The sequence below is a fragment of the Lissotriton vulgaris genome, chromosome 6 (assembly GCF_964263255.1).
Source record: "Lissotriton vulgaris chromosome 6, aLisVul1.2, whole genome shotgun sequence".
In the NCBI taxonomy this organism is placed as follows: Eukaryota; Metazoa; Chordata; class Amphibia; order Caudata; family Salamandridae; genus Lissotriton; species Lissotriton vulgaris.
Genome location: NC_141694.1, coordinates 88,628,250 through 88,643,174, shown reverse-complemented (window position 1 = coordinate 88,643,174; position 14,925 = coordinate 88,628,250). Strand labels below are relative to the sequence as shown.

Here is a 14,925-nt window from a genome sequence, read left to right as displayed (position 1 = left end):
TTTCATATTCCCCTGCATCCTTCCCACAGAAGGTATCTCAGATTCAAGATCTTAGACCAGCATTACCAGTTCAGAGTCCTGCCGTTCGGGGTCACCACGGCACCGAGAGTGTTTACAAAATGCCTAGCGACTGTGGCGGCGCATCTCCGTCGCCAGCACGTCCATGTCTTTCCATACCTAGACGATTGGCTTATTCAGGCAAAGACGGAACAGCAGTGCGTAGACCACGTGTCACGCACCATTCACCTCCTGCACGATCTGGGATTCTCTCTGAACTACCCAAAGTCCCATCTCCAGCCCGCCCACGTGCGACAGTATCTGGGCGCGACAATAAACACTCTGGCAGCCACTGCGCAGCCGAATTCAGTGAGACTCGCCAGTATCCAGGCGCTGATCCAACGATTCAGACCCCAACACTCGCTTCCAGCGAGGGTGTTCATGCAGTTGATAGGCATGATGGCCTCCTGCATCTCCATTGTCCCGCACGCGAGACTACATATGCGTCCGCTTCAGGAGTGCCTTGCACGTCAGTGGACTCAGGCTCATGGGCAACTGACAGACCTAGTGTTGGTGAGCGGTCGGGCGTACAACTCTCTGCATTGGTGGAATCCACAAAACCTTTGCAAGGGCCGACCATTCCAAGAGCCTGTCCCACAGATCATCCTGACAACGGACGCCTCTCTCCAGGGATGGGGAGCGCATGTACTCCACTACACTGTGCAGGGACTATGGACACTTCAGCAAAGGAAGATGCACATCAATGTGTTGGAACTGATGGCAATCTTCATGGCCTTAAAGGCGTTCAAAGTACATCTGTGCAACAAGGTCGTGTTGATCCGGACGGACAACATGACGGCCATGTACTACATCCAGAAGCAGGGAGGTACACACTCTCCACAGCTGTCTCATCTGGCTCAGAGCATGTGGAAGTGGGCCATTCAGAGGAACATCTTCCTCCAGGCAGAGCATCTCCCGGGCAAGGACAATCAAATGGCAGATCTGCTCAGCCGGCACAGCCATCAGATGCACGAGTGGGAGATACATCCATCAGTACTCCAACCGTACTTCCAAAGGTGGGGTCATCCAGAGATAGACCTGTTCGCCACAAAGGAGAACGCAAAATGCCAAAGCTTCGCCGCCAGATTCCCACACCCCCAATCACAGGGCAATGCGATGTGGATGAACTGGTCAGGCAGATTTGCGTACGCTTTTCCCCCAGCACCTCTGATACCGCTGGTGGCACGCAAGCTCAGGCAACACTCGATGACTCTCATCCTGGTTGCTCCAACGTGGGCTCGCCAACCATGGTACACCACGTTTCTGGAACTCTCCGTGGTAGCGCATCAGAGGCTTCATCTCACTCCCAGCCTTCTGACGCAGAGCCATGGCGACATTCAGCACCCAGATCCGCAACAGCTCAACCTGGCGATCTGGCTCCTGAAGTCCTAGAGTTTGGCTACCTCAATCTTCCTCCCGATTGCATGGACATCATTCGGGAGGCAAGGAAGCCCACTACTAGAGCTTGTTATGCAGCTAAATGGAAGAGGTTTGTCATCTACTGTGTGGACCACAGCATTGACCCGCTAGATGCTTCCATTCAGAACATCATATGTTACCTCTTTCACCTGTATCGATGTAATCTAGCGTACTCTTCCATCCGCATTCACCTGTCTGCCATGGCAGCATACCTCCAGAATAGGCAGCACCTGTCACTCTTTAAGGTCCCTGCTATCAAGGCCTTTCTGGAAGGACTCAAAAGGGTCATTCCACCAAGGACCCCACCAGCTCCAGAATGGAACCTCAATGTGGTTCTTACAAGGCTGATGGGTCCTCCCTTTGAGCCACTGCACTCTTGTGAGCTCCAGTTTTTGACTTGGAAGGTTGCGTTCTTAGTAGCAATTACATCGCTACGGAGGGTGAGCGAGCTGCAGGCGCTCACCATCCAAGAACCTTTCTTCCAAATTCATGCTAACAGGGTGGTGCTCCGCACTAACCCAAACTTCTTACCCAAAGTAGTCTCACAGTTCCACATGAACCAAACAATTGAATTGCCGGTGTTTTTCCAAAACCCAGAGACGCTGGCGGAGCGTATGCTCCACACTCTTGATGTGAAAAGGGCCTTGATGTACTATGTGGACAGGACAAAAGATTTCCGCAAAACCAAACAACTCTTTGTTGCTTTTGCCACACAACACAAGGGAAATGCAATCTCCAAAGCGGGGATTGCTAGATGGATAGTAAAGTGCATTCAGATCTGTTATGCTAAAGCTAAGCGCACTCTCACTATCCCACCAAGGGCCCACTCCACTAGGAAGTTGGGGGCCTCTATGGCCTTCCTAGGTAACATTCCCTTAGAAGACATCTGTAGAGCAGCCACATGGTCTACCACACATACCTTCACTAAGCACTACTGTGTAGACGTGCGTTCCAGACAGCAGGCAGCTGTTGGTCAGGCTGTTCTAAAAACGCTTTTTCAAACTGCTGCAGCTGGCACGGGCGGCCGCCGTTAATGGAGGGACTGCTATGTATTCTATGCACAGATATGAATTCAGCAGCCCACATGCCTCGAACTGCAAATGCTACTTACCAGTATGCATCTGTTCTTGGCATGTAGGGCTGCTGACATTCATATCGCCCACCCTCCTCCCCGGCGCCTGTAGCAGCTGCAGTATTTATTCATATACACATATGCTCATAGCATGGTCATCACTCACTTTCTTCACTCCATCTCTGCCAATGGCTAAAAACAATCTGGGGATGGAGGCGATGCCCATGCGCACTGTAGTCCAGGGGAGGAGCCACCTATCTCGTGATACTTCGAAGACTCTTCCAGGACAACAATGTGCAATCATCCGGACCCAACACTAGGTGGCGGACTATGCACAGATATGAATGTCAGCAGCCCTACATGCCAAGAACAGATGCATACTGGTAAGTAGCATTTGCATTATAGTGCAAGTACTGAAGGTTAGCGGTTCCTAAAATCTATTTAACACTTTGCACATTGGATTTAAGTGTAACAACTGCTATTCATGGCAACCAGAAATCTAGCCAAAATCTGTCAGTCAAACAAAACTGAAATCCAGCAATTACTATACAGAATATAGTGGTCAATTCTTTTGCATTATACATGTACCACATAAAAATAAAGTATACACAAATCATATATTCAAAAATGTTTTCCTGAAGTCTTTATTTGTTGCAGTAGTGAAATATGTATTTACGAGAGATCTGCGTAACTAGATGCAGCAGAGTTCAGCGCTGCAGCCAAGACTATTTCTCTAGGAGCATCTAATGCAGCACTCTCTCTGGGGGAAGGTTAGACTTCGGTGTAATCCATTGTGTTGGAATGCTTCAGGAAACAGCTTCACCTTTCAAACCATCTTGGGAGGACCATGTGGTCCCACTTGGCATCCAATAAGTTTATCAAAATTCAGTATCCAAGTCACACAGCTTGGCATTTCTTGTGCCTGAAATCTATCAGTTTCAGTCTTGTGACAACTTGATCCTCTGTACAACATAATGTACTTCTCAGGGAAGTGATACGCATCAACAGTACAAAAATAAGCCTTTTTGTACAAAGCTGTTGATCCTCTGAGAATGTGACGTGGGTTTAAGTACAGTCTGGTCCAAACCCTGGAAGACCATCAGCCCATACGGATGTCCCCTCTTCAAAGCCTGGAAATTCTGCACATTGGACAAACCTTCTCAAGAGCACAAAGACGTTCACTCCATTTGGTTGGTGTCCAGCTCATCCAGGAATCTCCGACACTTGCCCATCAGGACCTTGATGGCTTCACACACAAGAACATCAGGAGGCAACACACCTGTGGACTCCACAGAGACTGAGAATAGAAACAAGCACTTCTGTAATTACAGACATGCAATTAGAGCAAATAATCAACTATTGCTGCATCATGGCACACTGAAAGGCAAATAGCACAAGGAGGCATATATTAATTTCAGGCTCTGTTAAAGAAGATATCCCTCCAAAGCCAAATAACTTGGTTTATTACTGCTATTACATGTTGCTCCCAAATGTAAACTCCAGTATGGAACTGTGCCAACCGTGACCACGAGGAGATAAGGGAATAAAGAATTTGTGGTGTTCTAAAAATCACCAAGATGAATTTTGCTTCCTCTCCACGCCAGGTAAAGGACACTCAAAACGCTGCAGAGCAATCTTGGTTCATCAAAGGGAACACTGAGAAAGGGGTTTAAAGGAAACTGCTTGATGCAAAGAATGGGGTACTTCAGGAAGTTAAAGAAAGTATGTGAATGCAATCCCAATTTTCTCTTAAAATTGTATGTGAAGGGTTAACCAGAAGATCTGGCTATTAATATACCCTATTCTCTCTTTTGCCTGCCCTACCACCAATACACAGACCAATTCAAAAATGGACTCTCTGGGTTTTCCTTTTTACTCCCAAGTACTTACAGACAACAAAAGAAAGAATACCATACATTTAAAATTGAGAGCGTAATGAACAACTCATGAAACTCACAGATATAATGGTCGCGAACCCGTGCCAGGCGAACCACGTTTTTAAACTCATCATGGCGAAAAATTTCACGACTGCCGGTATCCATTCTGGAATTTGCAACTTTTGCCACTTTCTTCCCTGTGCGGATAAAATAGTTTGAGATATATGACTCTGAACAGGACACGAGTTGTCAACTAGCATAGTACTCTACAGTGCATAATCCATTAGCTACAAATCATCATAGTAAATTAACAAAACAATTTCATATTTCACCACTTGCTAACATGTTCCATGGATAAAACAGGGCAACTCCTTCTATTGGAAGGGACTGAGAGCACGCAGTTTTGTACTTTTTCTAATTCTTGCTAACGCTGCTTGATGTAATAAAAAAATATGTAGCTAATGAAAGGCTGGTGAGCTAGAAAAATGATGGGCGCCCCCAATGGTAAACCTGCCTGAAGCCCAAATTTTAGTTAAGTCACTTTGATGTTTGGCATCTCAATATGGACAATGCTAAATGTGAGTTTATATAGATGTGCCCAGCCCATGGCAGGGCAGTTTACAAAATTAAGCAACAGGAACGAAATAAACAATCCATTGACGCAGTAGTTTGAAATGAGAGCTCACTGTGAATCAGAAGACATGTGAAAGTTAAGCAGAGGGCCAATGTTCTAAGATATAACATTCAAAGGGTCCTAACAGACTCCTTCCACGTTGAGTACTATTGCTAGATATAGTGTGAATTTTAGATGACAGGGCCCAGAAGCCCTGCCAGAACCAAAGACCTAATCACTGTAACGCAAACATGCGCTGCATACCATTGACCATCTGAATCTCGATGACCCCAGGAGAGAAACAGTGTTTGAGTTTCTCTGCCAGCTCACCCTCCACCGGCGCCAGCAGTGTGATCTCAGGTAGAAGACGGTAACTGGCAGTAGCCACTGGAGAGAACTTTGCATGGTCCTTACCTAGGTAGGCATGAGAGAACAACAGAGTTAAAAAGCAGGATGTGAAGGGGGAGAAAAAAACCTTGACAAGCTGAGTAGTGCCAATCATGGTTTTATATCAATGACTAGATAACAAGCCAGATGGCATCAACAAAGGAACGTACCCTTCATCAAGGATCATAACATACACAGGTGCATCTTCACACTTCTTAGAGTACTGTTAATGCACAGATTGGACTATTTCACCTCCAAGTGATTTTAAGTAACCACAAAGATCATGTAGCGCTACATATACATACACTTAAATGTGTAAGCATCCTTGAAGGCCCACAACAAGCAACATTGTGAAGTTGCTGACAGGTTCTGGAATCAATACCTCAACTTTCCCAGCTGCGCTTGAGATAAAGCGAACACCTCAGATTAATTTATCAGACCAGCAGCTACACGGTTTGAACTCGTTGCCCTCACCTTTATTCATCCTGCAAATTGTGCATCGGATTATACTTGAATCTGAGGTATGCAGTTATATCCAAGAAAATAAATATTAAATAGAATAACAAACATTTAAAATAACTCCAATAGTAAAGATGGATTATAATGTACATTGGCTGTAAAGGCTTTACAAAAGTAGCCAAATAAAGTTAGAGATTTTTTAAAACGACTTGTGACATTAAACTGGATGTATTCTTTTATTACAAAAAATAATTACCTCATTATCCTTACCTAATTGGGGTGTTTTTAATGTTAACACAATAGGCACGGTTTCCATAATTACAATTAGCTGTACTTCGTGATAAGAAGAGTATACAGTAGTAGAAGGGAGTTCCTTAAGTAATTTTAAAAATGTATTAGCATGATTTCACACGTGCATGGGAGAGAGTTTGAGAGAGGGGATTGCCGCCTTTTTTGTAGGCATTGGTTGCTTTAAAGATTTGTAAAAAAAGAACGCTGCGTTATAAAGTTTACTTTTTGCTTTTCCATTGGCAAAAGCAAGTTCATGTCAATTGCGTTATTCATTCTCTATTGTTGAATATACTTTATTTTTCTGGGCTATTTGTTTAAATTTGTGTAACCCGTTCTAAAACGTTAGTACATCAGGAAAATGCTTTGGCTCAAGACTTATTGATAATTGAGCCCAGAATATGAGGGCTTATTGCTGGAGTGGAGGTGGCATTGTTTCAGTTGCTGATTGAATATATTGATCACGATATTTCAGATAGAGCTTGTTAATTAGAGCCCGATGCAGAGCCCAACATTTCCAGCCACACCTGGAATGATTAGTACAAGTTTAGTCAAGTTATGTTGTCCCAGTTGCAGACCTAGAAAATATTGCTGCATAAATATACATTGGGCATATGTGCGATCTCTTAAAGAGATTATGAAACATTGAAGACCTCAACCAATTGAAAGACATTATGTAAACTTCATCTGGAGCCCAACAACAGATCTCCAGCTTCCCTCAGAAGGAACATTTGAGAATGTGGATTAATAACTAGGGGGATGTTATGAACACAGTTTCCGTTTAAGCCTCTTATTTTATTTTATCTCTTTTCCAAAGTGTGAAGATTTTAGACACATACAGAATGTTGGCATTTTGTCTGCTTAATATCTAGAGTTTTTTCCCAGTAATAAGTGTTGCCAAAACATCATGGATGCTCACTCTATTAGCTGAAATGTTGTTTTTAATTGTCGGAGCATATTATCAAGATGTAAATCGAGACAAAGCTTTTATCTCCATGTTTGTTTAGTCTTTTTGATGCTTTATTGTCTGCAAGTGCAATTTTGCAATATAAAGATAAGATCAGCGATCAGATACTGTAACAAGCATTTGCAACGCAATAGGTCTCGCATTTGCGAGAGTTTAAGCTATTGGCATTGTAAATGACAATGGCTTTTATTTAGCGGTTTGATAATTAACACAAATAAAAGGCATTGTCCTTTACAATGCCAAGAACCCCAACTTTTGTAAATGTGACACCCATTTCATTTCAAAGAAGCAATCGCCATTGTCCCGGGCTTCTTGGAAAGTGAAAGCGGGAATGGCGCCCTGAATGGTGCGGGAATGGCGCCCTGAATGGTGCAGGAAAGCATGTCGTGCCTGCAGTAGGAGAAACTCGTTAAAGAAAATAGTGCTTACAGACTAAATAAGAGATACTGTAACAACAGAAGTAAAAGGGCCAGTCTTTATGGAAGGTTATAAATGAAGACAAGGCAGGACTAACAAGCCTATTAACGAACTAGAAGCCAGTATTTACAAAGGACAATGACACAAGCCAATGAAAAATATGGGCAGAGTGTGGCCGGAGCTTCAAGTCCATACTCTAATACAATGCGCTGCCCAGGCTCGACCAAAAAAAGGGAAAAAATGGACCTAGTGGCTGTAAAGATGAGCCATGGTTGAGGGGGGGGGGGCACAGGGTGGAAGGGATGGGGACAAGGAGGGGGATTGGCTGGAGGGCTTTTGGGAGGTTGAAAGTGAGCACACATGAAAAGAAGGAAGGATGAGAGTGCACATGGATGCAGTGGATGATGAGGAGCACATGGATAAAAAGAGAGGGAGGGACACAGAACACAGGGAAAGCTTCATCTCAGCTCAAAGGAAAGTATATCATCCTTTTATAAACCTCGAAACAGGAAAAGAAGGAGGGTTAGGAGTAGCACAAGAAGGTAGCAGCTGGGTAAGGGTGACCAGGAGTACAGAAGTGATGGATGGTGGTAACAGAGCTAAGCACATCAGAGAGAGACAACAGGTGCAGACAGAGAGGGTAACGCATATAAAGTAGTGTCTCATGCAGAGTGGAGGCGAACGCATACATTTAGCCAACAGCACACTTGCTAACATTTTAGAACAGGAAAGTGGGAGATTTTGGAAAATAAACGGGCATTATATTTTCCCCCATTGACTTCTACTGAAGCAGAGGCTATTTCTGGCAGAAGACATTGAAAATAAAGTCATTTTTGGCTTCAAAATAGGTGAGTCTCCCACCTGAATTGGGACTGTTGGCATGTATGCAATAGCATCAGGTGAGAGATGAATACTCCACTGGGCTGGGCCAAAGTGTGATTGACAAGGTGTCAAGCCAATGGCTGAAAGAGGCTGGTCAAAGTAAACCAGTGGTTGAACAAGATGCTAAAGCTCCTTATATGAATGTATGGCAAAATGTATTGTTAACAAATGCTCTGGGTGCCCATAGGCAATACCAGAATGAAATGCCAAAGTTAGAGGGAGCAATAGAGATGGCTCCTGGGGCCTCCATCATTCTCCACTGCACTTGTGCAAGTTGACTGTGGATATACACAGATGCAAAGTGAAGGCTATGAAAATAACTTAATGGAATGCAGCAAAGAAAAGCGCATCAGCCACTCAAAACAGGATTGATCTTTGCTGGAGGGAGTTGGTCAAGAATGAAACTCCTAGCCGAATGACTTAATTCTTCAAAGCAGCAGTAGTTTTGCTGGTGATCCAGGTAGAAACCGTATGGTTGACTCAAAATGGCTATGTATTGTTCAAAAAACACTCGCAATACCAAGCTGGGGGGTGGAAAAAGAAAAGAAAATGGAGGCACTGTCTGGGATACAACAGAAAGAGATCTTGAAAAAAATCTCAGAACCCAGTGCAATATCCAATAAATATGGAAAACAGGAAATGAGAAGGTCCTTCATGATGGCAAGGGCCAGTTTCACAGAAACACATGCAATAAACAAAACAAGAAGTCAGAGAGAATCTGAGATCTGCATATAACACGCCAGAGATGGAAACGGTACGTTACATGCTTACAGCTATCACCTTACAGGGCGAGGTGTGAAACTAAATTCTAAAGGAGACCCCCAGTAAATCATGATTAAATGGAAGAGCAATATTTGGGGTGATACCTCTTGGCAGCCCAAGAGCAGAAACTGACCGCTAAAGGGGCAACATTCTCGAATACAACAAGGAAAATAAGGGCATGTGAGTCTAATCAGGATCAGTGAAAGGGGAGGACGTGTGAACTTAAGAAGCAAACAAGCTGCTCAGTGAGTGGACATCTTCCCAAATGCAAATGTTTTCATAGAAAGTAACCTCCCGAACAAGGGAGGACCTCATGCATGGTGTATTTACTTTCATGCCCAAAGTCTTTTTTCAGATAGGTGTATACATGTTGTGCAATTGGGTTTGATAAAACCACACCAAGAAACCATGACTAGGTAGAGCAGTCAATAATTTATAAATAAGCTCAGTAAGTATGCCAAAGAAGGAAACGTAATATAGGGTTGACTCCAAGTTGGGGAGACCTTTATCTTCACTCGATATACCACCACCCAATTCTGAGTTTCATGGATGTGGGCTTGCACTCGGTGTCTACACATACAGATTATTCCTGCAGGAAGTAGGACTCTGAACTAAACATGTGTTGAGGTTCTTAACAAGCAAAGAGGACAGCTGTTATTGGAAAGGTCCAGTCCAACTCACCCTTCATGTGTCTCCATTCCAAAATGGCTACCAAACACAAAATCGACTCTAAGATGCTCACCAAATTTCAATACCATTTCAGTATGTTCATCTCTGAGACCAGTCCCTTTCTATATGTTTGTTCTTGTTCAGAACCTAGTGGTTGTTCCTGCCTGATGGTACCTGTCCGTACAGGATATAAAGAGCCTCTGATCATAGTATCACTGTGTCACAAGTCCTATGGCTTGTTCCTGCTGTTAGAATCTTGACCCTGCTTTTTCTGCCTCGGCCCCTGCTTGCTTCAGCCCTGCCCCTCCCCCTCCCAGCCCTGTTCTTACTCTAGATCCTGGTATGAAGAGCACCAGCCCAGAGTTAGTCTAGTACTGGTCAGCTCCAGCTCTGCTCCACTCCTGATCTTACCTAGGTCCAAAAAGTAATCCATGCCTCAATTGCACTACTATCTGAACCCAGCACTATGGAGGTGTTTTGTGCCTTTGGCTTTTTCCTCAGTCACTCCAGGAAGATTGTAGGAACCTGTCTTTAGAAAGGGAGGCCTTGATGTCGGCGAGTATGACAGCAAGAGCATTTCCAGAGCTTTATTGAAGGACGAGAGTAAGCCACCATCTTCAAAGTAGGTGACTTTGAGGGACTGAGGGATGTAGGTGAGGTTGTGAGAAAGAGGGGTTTGAAGGATGGCCATTGTGGATAAATACCAAACAGGTCAGTGTCAGAAGAGAAGCAGACTTATTATTTATTTTGACATCCTTATTGGGTTTTGTTTTACCTATTTTTTATTTTGACATATTTCTTCTAAACTCTACATAGCAGTGTAGCATTGGCCAGTCCCAACATTTAATATGGAGGTCCAGTATTCAATGTATGGAGTCAAACATGTTCTCTTTAGCTAGCTTTCTGAAATATGCCATTTTGTGGATGGCACCCCCACATTGATGCTTTATTTCAAACACATGCCTTATGCATGGCCTAGAGACTTCAAGTCAAGTCAATGATGCCCAAGACTGAGAAGCTTAAAATTGAAATGCGTCATCACAAATAAGGGGGAGGTGACGTCACTGTGCCATCTTGCGCAGGCTTCACATTTGCCTGACCCCAGGTCACAAAGACCAACAGCAGATTAATTGCAGAAACCAAAACATCAGGAAACGCATTCTGCGACCCATAATCTCGTATCCCGTGATACTTAGGGGTAATGACTTTTGCAATCGCCCTAAGTGCTATTCTAAAGCTTCCTCTCTGCGCAAAGGAAAGTATGTCATCCTTTTATAAACCTTGACAGCTGATTTAATATAATGTACATGTCTGCAGAGATCAGATAGTCAGATCCAAGCCTGGTTACCTCTCACCCCAAACGTCAGCAGGCTTTCATCGGAGCAAGTGTGCCCTTGTGTGTTTCCAGCCCTTGCGCAGTTGTGATGCTATCGCCCCAATAATTCACTTAGTAGAACAGATGCATGTTAACCTTATCAGGAACGGGTTACAAGCGGAGACATGAAAGCTGCAACCCCTGAATGACCTTTGCTTTATTGATTGGCACTTGCAGACTGCGTCTGCTCCATGTAAAATCTTTTGCTATAATCTATATCGGAGTATCCTTAACAGAATACTATGCTAATACAGGTTTACAAGAATAATTATAGGTGCTAAACTTTAATTGCAACTAATGACACAGTTTACTGCAATCATTAAAATGATTAAAATATGGATCATTGATAAAATGTTTCTTTTTTCTGGAGAAGCTTCTCTGGTGTCACTGTTTTCATGTTTATTCTGGCACAGAGGGAAAACCCTTCAAATACCAAACTTTAGATCCTTTTTAAAAACTAGGCGTGTGCTCATACAAGCATCTAGTGGCTATATTTAGAACTGCAGATAAACGATCTGCTAAGGCTTTACTGTTGAACAAACAAGAGCTAATAAATCAAGCGCTCGATGGGAGCGTCTGATAGCTCCTCTCACTACAAAGGAGACGCCAGGGAGGAGACGCCATGCACGCGCCCATAGCCTTTCTGGGCGCGCACATGGTTTTTTCTCCCTTGGCTAAGGAAAGCGACGACAATAGAGTCTCGGCAAGCGAAGCAGTTCTGCGTTCGCTACGCGAGACCTAAAAACTCCGGTTCAGACCATGAGGTAGAGTGGACTTAGCACTAGGACTATGCAGCCAGAGATCTCGATGGGCTGCAGAGCCAACCAGCCTCAGTCAGAGGAGACGAGATAAGCAGAGAAGAGAAGTGGCCTTTAGCCAAGCCCTGTTCATCACTCACGGGCAAAGCTGTGGTAGAAAATAGCCAAGTAGCTATTTTCTCAAGGAAAATAGGTATGCTGTTTGATCAATCTTAAAAAACTCAAAAACATACTGGCTATTTACAGCTTCGCCTAAAATATAGCTTAGCACAAAGAAATTGCTTTTGTGAGTTAGGAACTTGTTAACCACCGTAGAAATGTTCTTAGTCATTGATTAAAGAAAGTTTGGTGTTTGTGAGAAGTTGGCCTGATATGTGATGTTTCCAATTCTGGAACCACCTTGTATCAGTACAAACAATCCCTTATGGTGTCTGGTTGTAAGTCAACCTTGTTAGACAAGCTATCCTAGGGGTAGCATGGACTAAGCAGCCTTAAAGGCTTAACTTAAGAGGTCGTGTTAAGCGAGCTGTTTTACCACATACAATCCTGTAATACCAAATGATGGACACCACACAAGTGTATATTATAAAAATATATGTGTTTATTTCTAAAATAATCCCCAGTACTCTTTATGAGCAAAGGGAAACAAGCATTAAATCAAAAGCACAGTATAACATACAAGTTGCACAATTATGGATGAGGGCGGGTGGCCACTCAAACCATATATTAAAAAAGTGGTAAAAGAAGTACCAATAGAACAGTGGTTAGGCCTAGGGCCTAGGGAATCGCTGGGAGCAGTCTGGACTAGCAATGCTGAAGTCGGGAAAAGCCCGCGGGATTCGGGTGCAGCACGTAAAGTGCGGCTTGCACCAATGCAATGTCAATGGTGCGTAAAAGTTACACAAAGAGAGTTTAAAGATACTTCCGCTGAACCTAGAGGAACAAAACTTAGGACACAGACCCTAGAGGTGTGTACCAGTGTGGGAACACCGGCGTTGCAATGTTACCTCACCCACAGGAAGCGGGTGCATAGGGTCGAAGTGGCGTCGGGTTTTGACACGCAGGCTCTTGGAGCTGAAGATGCTGCAGGCGATGGGAAGCAGAAGTGTCCTGTGTGATCCAAGGGTGGATCGAAGTCGAGAAGTATCTGAAAGCAGAGGGGACAGAGTCTGGGTCACTCAGCAGTGACCAGGGTGGAACCAGGACTGAACCAGGCAATGTCGGGCGCAATCAGATGGTTGTCGAGGAGCTTCTCTCCGCTGTCACGTGGGCTCTGGGGCATCTGCGACGTCCAGGAGCAGGTCACGATCTGTCCCACGCAGGCTCTCGCCGTCAGCGCCGTCGGCTTCAAGATTGGAGCAAACAGCACTTGGCAAAAGCAATCCACGCGGAACTGGGTGATTGCTTCTCACTCGGACCAGGAGGGTCAGAGCGGGGGCTCCTTTTCACAGGAGCTGGTGCAAATCTGGAGCAACCAGAAAAGCAGGCCGGTTTAAGGTTTTCGTCGGCACAGGGGCCACAAGCCAGCTGGCAAGTGACCGGGCCAACGCGTCGAGCCAACGCAAGCAGAAGGGCCCCACGCAGCACTCGAGTGTGGAGGGGTGAGCTTCTGTGCAAGAGCAGCTCAGGGTTGGGGCTTCTCAAACCCCGGTGTACAGCTTCGAGGGTCACTCGTGGGCTGCACGGTCAGCGTCTCGTGGCCTTTTCAAGATGGCGTGCGCCACGCTTCCGGTCGCCTCCACTGGTCTCAGCTCTGCAGGGACTGTGGATCGGGCTGGAGGAAGGCAGGCAAGCTTGATCTCGTCGATCTCTGTCGCTCGAGTTCCGGCGGGAACTGCAACAAAGCAAGGGTTGAAGTGCTGGATGGTACCTGTTTGCACAGGGTGGTCACTCCTTGACCACGAGGGAGATTCTTCAGTCTTCTACGTTGAGTAGGATGTCGAAGGGTCCAGAGTTTAGTTTCTTATGTTTCTTCAGGATAATCTGAGTTGCATTGGCACTGCTCCCACTCTTATTCGAATCTGGTGGGCTGGATTACCTGCTAGGTCCCCTCCTATGGGTGGGACCCAGGAAGGGGGTGGATACACCCCTTTCCTTTGATCCAGGCCGCGCTGGGACTGGGGCTGGTGTGCCCCAGAACCGGTTTGGCCGGATTATGCAAGGGGCAGCCTTGTGCTCCCCAGGCAGTGTCTGGTTTCTTTGAAACCTCCCTGCTACAATCCACTATCTCCTGTCTGGGGTGGTGTAACACCGCCCTGCGACAGGAAACCCTTTGTCCAGGCCACCATCGGCTGAGTTTCGGTCAGCAGCAGGAGGCCAGACCCGTGTCTGTGGCAGAGGCATCCATTTTGTGGATCTGAGGCGCTTTTAAAATGAACCGCGTTTCAGTAAAGTAACATGTCTTCTCCCTCTAGAAGGGTGGAATGCTACCCCCGTCGCCAGAACTGGCGAGGGAGTAGTATTCCAATTCGTATGACACCTTACACGACATGTTTTGATAAAGCCAAACCAAAGTTGCTATATAACCGCGAGGATTATAAGGCACTTAATAGTATATGGTCTGGCATTATCCCGGATCAGCTTAGGGAATTGTTCCCGACAGCTGCAGACAGGCTCAGCTCATGCCAGAGCTCCATCTCACATTAAACCACGCACTCTGCCTCCAGGATTGATAAGGCCTTCCATAGGAGTGACTCACAGGTTTATATGTGTCCAGATATAGGTTTAGATATAGTTATACTATATCTAAGCAAGGGGTGATTACACCCACTTGCCCCAGCTGAGTGATCAGCCAGTTGTGTCAATTTAAGAACCAGCCAGGGGTGGCAAAAGCTATGCTTCAGCCCCTGGTAGGCCTTGGTGGCACCTATGCCCTGAGCACCTATAGTGCATGGTACAGGGGCTGACAAGGAGTCCATTTCCA

The 14,925-nt window shown here is 45.2% G+C and overlaps 1 protein-coding gene across 2 annotated transcripts in view; it reads right to left on the bottom strand.

Moving 5' to 3' along the window:
• Window positions 1–3,176: 3,176 nt before the first annotated feature.
• The window catches only part of POLR1C (RNA polymerase I and III subunit C), a 143,853-nt gene continuing 132,104 nt past the window's right edge, over window positions 3,177–14,925 (bottom strand). Inside the window, exons 7-9 of one of the 2 annotated variants that reach the window (XM_086925996.1) lie at window positions 5,303–5,452; window positions 4,506–4,622; window positions 3,177–3,845 (exon numbers count right to left, since the gene is read on the bottom strand). In XM_086925996.1, coding sequence (XP_086782122.1) covers window positions 3,727–3,845; window positions 4,506–4,622; window positions 5,303–5,452 — 386 coding nt within the window. In that variant the 3' untranslated portion in view covers window positions 3,177–3,726. The remainder of the gene's footprint in view (window positions 3,846–4,505; window positions 4,623–5,302; window positions 5,453–14,925) is intronic. The other variant, XM_086925997.1, reaches the window with a different exon arrangement.